Genomic DNA, 11174 nt, shown 5'->3' with positions numbered 1-11174 from the left:
TCTCTCTCTCTCTCTCTCTCTCTCTCTCTCTCTCTCTTTCTCTGTTAATATATCTCGCTAAATATTTATAAATTACGTCAAATACAATGCAAACCGTAGTTGATGTATGGCGCTGCGCTTGTAATTTGTAATAATATAATATAATGAAAATCTCTGTGGTTGCACATTAAAACAAATATTCAGCGCAACGCATTAACACACATACATACACAGAGACACACAGAAACTTCAGGGATATCCTAGACGAACTCTCGGACTGCTAACTATAATTTCGCAACGCTCAGAGAACAATGCGTACTTGTGCATTCATGCTTCTATCGTCGCTGTTTATAAATCCTTCTAGACAATTTACGACGCGCCAGTTTCCTTTTGACAAGGTGGTCGTGCGGTCTATTTACATTGTATCGAGCTACCTAGTTCGCGCATTAAACTTCAGTGACCCAGTAATGACCACCAGGTCGTTCACCATAACCCGTACCTCTCTAAGGTTATCGATGCATGCCAGTCAGGTTGCCTATCTAAAAGCGCACGATTATAGAAGGCACGTTATCCGTTGGCGCTATCCTCAGAAGCTGAGGAGCACAACGTTCTTCTCCTCTCTCGTCGCTGGTACGATTTTATCGCGCAAAATATATTGAAAAGCAGAGGCTGCTAATCAACTTCGTATCACCGACTTAACGATAACACAAAGGCTGCTTATTTTTATCTTGCGGAAGTTGCTGTTAAAAATAAAATTTCTGCCTCTAATAAGAGTCGCTCCTATAAGAAAAGTATAAGAAGATCATAAGATCTGAAGTGGGACATTTTTTTGTAAACATTATTTTGAAAATAAACACTGCTCTTTTATTATTGAAACATGCGACGTATTTTTATTGCTAATTTTTTAAATCATTTTTTTTCGAAAATTCATTGCAAAAAGATTATGGCGAAATCATTAACAATTTACGTTGCCAGTTTCTTTTTTTAATTTAATTAACACGTTTGATGACGACTAATTTTGAAAGTAGATTACGTTACAGAGTCACTTTTTTCTCTCTCGATTAATATTTTGATAATCTATAACTGGAACGTCACGGATATTTTTCATGAAAAATGTTCTCTGTAATATTTGATATTGACACAAAAGGGATTGCGAGTATTTTTTTTCACAATTAATAGTACAGCTCAACTATTTTATTTTATTTTATAAGGGAACAGAAAAAAGTCGCACGTGCCGCAAAGCCTCTTTGTGAGTGCAAGTGACTTAATGCTTTCGACTGTACAAATCTCATCCGCAATCGGGGATTGGAAACGTAAAAGGATTTCCAGCGGATTACGGATTGAGGTGGATTTCTAAGACGAGAAAGGTCGAAGAAATGCCGGGATTACTTTCTGGCGTGGATTCGATTTGAATATCATCTTTTTCCGCTACGCCATACATGACACCACGTTTTTCGTGACTGGCAACTCAAGATATTCAAGAATATATTCGCGTGGTGCTACATTTATGAATCGCACACGAATTTATACCGCTAAAGAGTATGAAAACCGGCCATCTCCTTCTTCCTCAAAATTGATCGTAATGAAAGAAGAGATAGCATTTTTCTAAAAGTTTTCCTACGTTTACTTACGATTTATTAAAATCGATAAAATCATTGCAATATTATTGCTCCAATGATAAACTATTGTTCGATATTTGTGCAGTCTTATATACTAAAATCTAACAGACCGAACTGAGACTAGAAGTGAGACTTTTAATCTTCTTCATCAACTAATCCCTTTAAAAGGGCAGATGGCAGCGGTCATTGCCCTTATTTGCTTAACACGTTGCGGCGACACACACATTCCTCGATTGCAATGGGAGTAAACCTAATGGTGTTTGCTATCTTTCGTGTTGCAGGGTCTTGACAACGTGAGCTCGGCGACCCTCAGGCCCTTTAACTCGGACATCAACACACCGAGGATCGACAGCTACAGGTTCTCCATGGCGAATCTCGAAGGTAAGTTCGCGTACCACTCGCTCGGGTTTATCGATCCCGCTTTCCGGAAAAGTCACTCGATCTGTCGGGCGATCTCCACACACGTGCCAGACTCGAGACGCATCTCCGAGCGTGTGAGGCGGAAAGTCGCCTTGAACCGACGTCTGTCGACCACTCGAGCCGTCCAGCCCGCCTGATGACTTCTCACCGATTTTTTCGCCGTTTTTTCTCTCTCCACTTCTCTCTTCACTTTCCTCGCTCCGCCGAGTCGAAATGATGAAAGCTCATTGACGTTCCCCCCTCTCGATCGATCGGCAGCTCCTTTCGCGATCTCGTCGCCCTGGATATTTCCGCGCGTTCTACTTATTTTATCATTAGTTTCCTTCTCGATTTCGCGAAGGCAGGAAGTCGCGCGGTGTCGTCTCCTGTGGTGCGTGAATTTTTCAGACGCTTCCTCAACTCTCTCTCTCTCCTGCGCGGCCCCTACACGGATTTCGCTCCTAGGAGACATTAATCGTGCGACAAAGATCGATCGGCGAAACGGCTAACGAGACGCGATACATATCTTCCTGTCGTAAAAATTTATTTCGGCCATTTATTTCCGGTTTACGGACTACCTATACTGGTTCGCCTTTGCCGCCTCTTGATCGATCGATTGCTGCTTTCTCAAGCGGTACGAAATTAATTTGCGGCCGACTTTGATCGTTCGCGCAATCCAACATGTTCCTTTGAGATATTTCTAGTTCCGATAATAACACTCGCTTAATTACTTGTTTGGACAAATAGTTTGAGTTTACACGAACTGTGTTTTTTTTTCTGCGATATCTTTTATATGTGTTATATCGCGATGTTAAATGTGTGAGAGGTACATGTACGACTATATATATATACATATATATACGAGTATATGTATATTTATTTGATTTTTATCTTAGATATATTTATGAATATTCTTTATGCGTCTCGTAGTATTCTACGAATATTGCCCTCTCATTATACACGCCATTGCAGTCACGATTCTCCCTCTCGATTTCTGTTCTCATACCTCACCCTCGCCCACTCGCGCACGTACGAGTACAACTGCGCGAAACGCGATTATAAGCGAAGGAACAGGCGGACTCGCGCCGGAAAGATTCTCGAAAGGCTGTGCGTGCGTAGCCGCAACGATCTTTCTTCATCGCTCTCGTCGTTGCTGCTGCCTGCAAGCTCTCAACTTGCTCGATGCAGAATCTGGGGGCGGACAATCGATACGATGATATATCGTTGTTGCACGGGGATGCAAAGATCAAGAGTTATATATAATGCGGCGGATTTATCGCAGAGGTGGGATTATTATTTTTGCCTCCTCGCGACTAATGATTCATCTGGGAAACCTTGGACCCCTAAGCGAGACACGCGTACGGCCTTATTATTTCACACATCGCAGTGCGGAGATCAGCTGTTCTCTCTCAGCTTGAAACATCTAGGGATTTAAATGTTACGGTTCGGTGCAATTTATATTATCTAGAATTATTAATGTAAAATAAATAAAAATAGATACCGGGCAAAGTAAGAGTCAACACGTTTCTTTAAAATTCACAAAAATGTATATTACAAATAACAGAGGTAAAAATTGCATAACGCAAAAATTAGAATGGAAATTAAGAAATGATTGTATTGTTACTTAATTTTATATTAATATAAAATTTAATGTACTTGTATATCCTGTGTTTCTCCGGATCATCTCGTAAAGATTTGTAGAATCTGCTGTAAAATAAAAACTTATTTTGTGCTAGTATAAAAGTTGTTCTATACAAATATGAAAATGTTATCCGCTGAAAAAAATCTCTTGAATGTGGATAGATAAAAATTGCAATTTTACATTAAGATTTTAAAAGTGTGTGAAATACATTCTCGTTTCCTACAGAAACATGCCTCTCAAATTGAGAACTACTGATCGTGCGATCGGTAGATCGTAAAGCGCAATGAAATAAACTCCACCTTAAACCATCGGAATTCTCGTTACGGTTATTTTCAGGCCGTGATGCTCAGGTTTCGCGCGATGCGTGAAAAATCCCGAGACGTGCATTCAATTACGGCCACGCGCCATGCCGCGCGTGGAATACTTAATCGATCATCTCCCGCATTAAAATAGCACGCCAGACGGGCGTCACTTCAATCCTCGCTGCGAAACTACAACGTCTTTCCTTCATTTTCACGACTCGTTCTTCGCTCTTCTGGTATTCTGTAGATAAGGCGTTGACGTGTACCAATTCTCGTTACTAACTCGTTACTAATATTTCAAGGCCCCTTCCATCTATAGAAAATATTCGCGTTCGATTTCATCCAAATATTTCATGTACCTGTCAGAGAAAATCTACCTTTTATATAGAGTGTCCAAGTCTGCCGATAAATAAATTTAAAAGACAAATTTTTCGTAACATTTTAAGATGAAAAGTTTAATACGAAAATGTCGAGGCTATGATAGTTTTCAAATAGAAAGAGTTACGAATGACTGAGGATTGAGCTTGTTGTCTGTGAGCTGAATTTTGTCATCATCAAAAGCATGAAATTCGAGAAAACATCTTCACACCAAACCATCTTGCCATCCATTGAGCGCGTGAGATTCTAGCCCTGCCATTTGCAATTTTTAAACTCTTCCCATTTGAAAACTATACCAATCGCCACGACATTTTTGTATTAGACTTTTCTCAAAATGTTACAACAGACTATCTTCGAAATATTTATTATTGTCAGTTTTAGGACACCCTGCATATATTAAACGTTCTATCAACCCATAATGAGTCGAACAGGTGTGTCGAAACAGATTTCAAATCAGAGTCGCTCATATCGTCGCTGTTCTTTATGGTCTCCATCGCCGTGACGGGGCTTTGCTTTCGCAAGCTCGAGAACATTCTTCCGCTCCATCTTGCCGTCGTTAAACCGATATTGCAAGCCTTGGCTGAGCATGTCTAGACGGTCGGTATTGGGATCCACCATCGGCAATATTCTCTCGCGAGAGTCATCCTTAAATCACGGCGAATCGACGCGAAGTCACGCGCGCGCGATAAAGCGCCCGTAAAGCGCAACATTACGATTACGGTAGCACCGCGGCAAATCGAGGAAGACGATCGTGAAGCATCGTCGAAATCATAACGACCGGTTCGTTCGTTGATAGAAAATTGAAGGATCTATCGTGAGAAGTAATTGCACGTAACAATAATGTAATTGTCGTACAGTTGCACGGAAACTCTGTGAAATTCGGGTTGAAACCAATTTTCTCGTCCTCTTCGATCCGTGAGGAATTTTCCTTGAAAGTCCGAGCTTGGAAAGTTTTCAGCGATGAGGATTTCGGGTTTGTGTCGATGAATACGCCTATGCCAAGACACCGTCCGACTGTATTAAATCCGCTTTAATTGCAACACGAAGTTTTTAATTCCGATTATTACGACGATACATTTAGTTGGCACGAACGTTCGCTTCGCGAAGCTGCACGCGATAATCACGCGACGAAACAGAACGATCACGTAACGTCGTTAAATTAGTAGCAATGCGTGCGTTAGTTGTAGTTGGATCTCAATCTGTTTACGGGAGTAAATTTTGACCGTTGTTACGGAGAGAATATCAATAAGACGTCGGGCGCGGGCCAGTGGTACGAATCGTCGACAAAGTGAACGACGCCGTCAGGAAACGAGGCGAGAATGTTTAATGCGCGGCGCGGCCATTCATGGTTCCTTTTCGCTGATTTTACTCCTGTTACAGCCTGTGGTTTTATTACTCGCGCACGTTTCAACGTTTCCTCTCTCGCATCGTATTAAACCGTGATGCATTTCTCAACCACGCTATGTTAACTGCTACCCATTAACTCGTACTTTTTAACGCCCGCCTCTAAAAATTCAATTTGCAGCGTTTATTAATATCTGGAAATGATTGTTTCGAAATTCGTTGCGAGATATCACCGGTTTTTTTTTTTTTTTCCCCCCCCCCATTGAATATCTGCTCTGCAGAATTTAATTTGTATCTCTTTCGTTATTAATTAATTAATTGAATGAATATAGACGATGTATTTTCCAGATTTTCGAGCGATGCCCGATAATTCGAATTCAAGTAATTTATTCTTGCGGAGAGACTTAATTATCCGTTAAACGCGCTAAGAGTAATTTATGCGGTTTGCCGCGCGGAATATTTAATTATTTATGAGGCTGGAGAGTATCAATGCTGACGAGCGCGTCACCGAAAGAAAGAAAGAAAGAATGAAATTCAGAATGAAGTAGGTATAGGAAACGGCTATTCTGAATTATACGAAGATAATGAGATAGCAGTTCCTTCATTGTGAGAGTAGATAAAATGTGTTGGTTAAATTAGTTAATTAATTAATTCATGAAAATCTCTTGTTCATCACGCAATGTTTATCTACCCTATCTTTTTACGTGTTATACTTATTGTCATCGTAAGATATTTTAATTATAATTATGTCCGGTATTATGGAATGTCCACTGAATACCGATAACAAAATTAATAAAGCAGCGGATTTTAATTCAACTCTCTTTCTTTTTTAAGAATGCAAAGGAGTGAGCTCCCTTGCAATTTTCTTCGTCGTCTATGGCTCGGCATCTGAAATTCATGCTGAAATTATACATCTCTAATAAGCAGCTTCACCTACAAGCTAACCATTTTGTTCCCTCGATTATTCCACGAAGATTCACGATTCTGTCTCGATGCTCCATAATTTTATGCGTCATTTGCGATCGCCATTGAAACGTACTGCTGTTTCATCTCTCATGGCAGTGTCGGACATATTGCCGGATGTTATTTTAACGGTTCCTGCCGATTTGCAGGAATTCGTATATAGGATAAAAGCGTTTGTTGCCGTTAACGAGATCAATGTCGATGGTCGCATCAATCTTTCTTGCTCGCTCATAAATCATCATATCAGTCTGTCAAACGTCTCCTTTCGTTCGAGCGTAGGTTTAACGCGATGATAATTCTCGTCGATTAAACGCAATACCGCCAGAGATGTTTGAAGAAATCAATTTTTAAATATAACTCTTCTTATTGCTTGCTATTTCTTTATAGAATTTTTATATACTATATATGTACACTACATATTTATAGAATATAAAAAAATTAATATTGTTATAAATTTTAACGAGGATTGTTAAATATTTGTATATACGATCTATTAATGAATTTAACAATAAATGATTCCATAATTTTGTGTAAATATTAATTCTAAAATTAAATAAATTTCATACTTCTTGTTTCGAGCGATGATAAAAAATATCCGAAAATTTATCCAAAAGCATTTCTTACGCCAGTAGATAATATGGTTGGAAAACATACCGATATATAATGAGAAGCGCACACGCACACATATAAACAAATTACAAATAATTTCATAAGATCCAGAGCGGATATTATGAAAATTATGGGCGAGTAAGAGAATGTCATTGCCTCGTTTGACATTTCTACTAATGTCCCCATTTAATGTCATTTCTCTTTAAGCCACCCCCGCATCATCCGCTTCCTTATGCAGCTCACTGAATATTCACCGAGAACTTCTCGTCTTTTCTCCTTCCCTTTCTTTCCTTCTCGTTTCCTTTGTGTGACGCCTTGATTACTTCACCGTGCTACTTCTTCCGCTATTCTCGTTGAGAGACATTTAGGTATCTGTAAACATCACCCGAATCTTGTCTTAAGAATGCGTTAATTCGGTGTAATGCTCAGAGCGAAGATTTATATTTAGAAATATGAACGGTTCACTTTTAATTAAAGATCAACTGAGATTATTTAAACAGAAAGAACGGAATTATTCACTATTATTCGTGTGAGACTTGGTTTAGGATTCAAGAGAAAAAAGAAAAGAGAAGACTTGCCTCTCGGTGTTCTTTCTTTTTTAACCTATGAAGCAATTTCGTGAGTTGAAAATATACTGATATAATAATAAGTATATTTATATCAGTAATATGTAGATTCGATCAAGATATTGAATCAAGTGAAATGAGATTCTATAGAATGAATTCAAAAAGAATTACTTAGTTCCAAAAATGTCAAAACTTAAAGAAAATTTTCGCCTGCTGCTACTTGGTTTCGTAATTCATAAACTTGGCTCACACCCGGAAATAAAGTTTCTCCTCTCATAAATTCTCATTGAAAAAGCAGTGCCTCTTTCACCATGTTCTTCTAATCATCTAATCCGGCATGTTATCGACGCTTGTCAAAATTTTATCAACCACGCGAGAAAATGCAGCGTCTCACCGCCGTCGATTTCCTCGGGACTGCGAATGTTACGACGATGTGTTTCGTCTCTCCCCCATTCGAAATCTACACTAATACCCTTCATTTGAGTCTCATCGTAGCTCAAGTTGTCGCGATGGCTTCTCCTCGAATGCTCGTTGAATTCACTCTCCGTTTCGGTGCCGTGTATTTGCGGCATTCACAAGTAACGGGAGGGATTCCCTTTCAACGTTTTACTGTATAAGGAATTGTCTCGTCTAATCCGAGAACGCCCTTTTGTTTGAGAATTGAGACAGACATTGAGGAAAAACAGCACAAGACGACGTAACTTACGGCAACCATTTATTCCAAAATACTTCGGGGACCGAGAATTATGTATGAAAATAACAAAATATATTCATGTTCTTTATCTAATAGTTATGTAAGAACAATAAACGAAAATGCATTTTATAGATATTTCTGTTTAACGTCTCTCTACTACTTTCTTTCCATCGACAGAGCAGAGTAATAACATATTATGAAAAATGTGTGCCTACAGTAGATTAGTTCACTATTGCGACAGACCAAACGACTGTCATTACAGCTCGCAGTTGTACGGCCGTGCATTCTAACGATTACAATATACTTGAGTACGTACAACTGCGCCTTCAGCTGCACGTCGCGCGGCAGCACATTTATTAGATTATTATTTGACATTTTACCTATATATATATATACATATGTTTATTATATTTCTTCGTTTATTAGTGATTCGACACATTTTGATGGACAATTGTATAATAATCTGAGAATTCGTGATATTCTTATTGAAATTAAATCATTCGTTTTATAGCAACTATTGACATTTTCAGTGTTATTTTATCTTTCCGTGTATATCGATGTGCGTTACTTGATCTTAAGTTTGTTTGAAGATTTTTAATTTTCGTTTTATTACAAGTAGTAAAAAAATTAAAACTTGACAGTCCCTAATCCATAATATTAAATAAACCAATGGAAATTTAATTAATAAACTTTAAGAAATTAATTAATAAGCTAAGTGAGATAAGTTTTTACATTGATTAAAGGATTTTTGACAGCTATTAATATATTTTTTTTCACAATGCTGTAAGCAATCATGGGTTAAAGATGCAAATGGTTCCATTACCATAATTCTTGCATGTTTAACTGACGATTTTCCATTTCGGCGCATCCACGTGTGTTCCGACGAAACTTGACACGCAACGAAGGGTGCATCTGTCGAACCAAAGCCAAGGCACGTCATGAAGGGCGAGGCTCATTAGTTAATTAAACAAAGCTCGTTTGGACACGCGATCGTAGTTTGACCTTGAGTTCCCTCTCTTTATCTTTTCTTTTATTATTATTTTTTAGGGTGGCGAAGACTAATGTTTTTTTTTTTTTTTTTTTTTTTAAAGAATAAAACATTGTATTTAAAGATGTTTTTAATGCTTGAAACATGCTGTAAACGATATAATAAAATACATATTTAAAACTTATTAAGAACATAGATTTTAAGCATGTTTTAAAACATGTTTCAGACACGTTTAAAATATGGTTTTTATCAATCCTATTTTTTCATATCTTTCATTTTTACTCCCCTTCGTGTCGCAGAAATTTTTGCTCCTCTTTCAAACATAGAAATATATTGTCGTTCCCTGATACTCTGCTAATTTTAGGTGATAAAATAAAATCAAACTTGGAATAAAATTGAACTTAAAAAAAGATCCATAAAACTGCATGAAGTGCTTTGTGATCAGTCATGTCAGATCTGCAAATGGAAATGCAGTGTATATACGTTTATAATTTTATCTTGTATATAGAAATGTGCAATGAAGTTGCATTAAAGACTAATACAGATAAGTAGATAATGTGGGATCCACGGGACAAACGGGATTGCTTTTATAGAGTCACAAACATTTCTAGCAAAACGCCTATTGAACCGTCATCGACATTGGCGGAAATCAATCTGCCCATCGGCATGAGATCGGGTAAATTGCTGCAGTAATTACGACACGCGAGGTCCATTGCGAGTGTCGTCCGTTTCGTGCAACGTATCAATTGCCAATTAGGAGTAAACGGGAATCTCACCTCAGGCGTTTCTCACCAAAAAAAAAAAAAAAAAAAAAAAAAAAAAAGAGCCGACCAGTTTCGGTCGCAAAAAATTCATTAGGATATTGTAAAAATGAACCTTTAAAGTATCACGTGCATCGTTACATTAATTAATACATATTAAATACAGCTAGTCTTTTCGCAAATGCGTTTCAGCGAAATCAATGCATGTAGACTGCAAATTGCAAGGTACAAAATTTCCTTGCGGAATCTTTCCACGGAGTCTTTTCCCGTTGTGTTTTCTACCGGGCGTCGGAGGAATAATTCGCTGTATTCGAATAGCGGTTACTCGCGCGGCCGCTATCTCGTAGAAAGTGCGAGGTTCACCAAGTGCGTAAATATGTATTAGCCATAGGCGAGTGCGTGCATCGGCGTCCGGCACTTTTCCGATTTCACGCCGCGTGGAAAAGCAGCCTGAGCGGAAAACGAACCCGGTGCAGCGCGCGCGTCGTTAATCGCTTTTATCCGTCATCTCGTTCGGACGGCGCGACGACCGGTTTCCAGCAGCTACCATCGGAATCGGGTTAAACGCGAGGCAAACTGCGAACGTAGCGTCGCGTCGCCGTCGATCGAACCTCTCTTTGCCAGTAAAAGATATATATATATATACGCAAGGATTACCCTCCTGCACTTTCATTAACACTCGCACTTACTCGCATTTCCTCACGTATACGCGCAAGCGTTACATCGATCGATCCTACTTTTTCTTCGCGGTCTTCCAGAAAACTCGATCAAGCCCCTGTCGGGGCGATCGATTAATTCGCGTCTGACGCGCCGGATAATTAATTTAGTAATTACGCCTGTTTAATTGCGAAGAAGGAGGCGCTCGAAAGTGTCCCGGTCTGATTTTGATAAATTTCGAATGTGTTGCAGAATGATTAAATGACGGAGGAC

General features: G+C 38.9%; 1 protein-coding gene across 5 annotated transcripts in view; it reads left to right on the top strand.

The window, feature by feature from the left end:
• LOC108747503 (amyloid beta A4 precursor protein-binding family B member 1-interacting protein-like) overlaps positions 1-11174 on the top strand; it is a 128631-nt gene that overhangs the window by 103067 nt on the left and 14390 nt on the right. For all 5 annotated transcript variants that reach the window (XM_018485028.1, XM_018485029.1, XM_018485030.1 and 2 more), the window contains one exon: positions 1880-1979. In XM_018485028.1, coding sequence (XP_018340530.1) covers positions 1880-1979 — 100 coding nt within the window. The remainder of the gene's footprint in view (positions 1-1879; positions 1980-11174) is intronic.

The sequence above is a fragment of the Trachymyrmex septentrionalis genome, unplaced genomic scaffold (genome assembly GCF_001594115.1).
Source record: "Trachymyrmex septentrionalis isolate Tsep2-gDNA-1 unplaced genomic scaffold, Tsep1.0 scaffold2, whole genome shotgun sequence".
In the NCBI taxonomy this organism is placed as follows: domain Eukaryota; kingdom Metazoa; phylum Arthropoda; class Insecta; order Hymenoptera; family Formicidae; genus Trachymyrmex; species Trachymyrmex septentrionalis.
The sequence above is the reverse complement of the archived record's forward strand: the minus strand, read 5'-3'. Positions and strand labels throughout refer to the sequence as shown.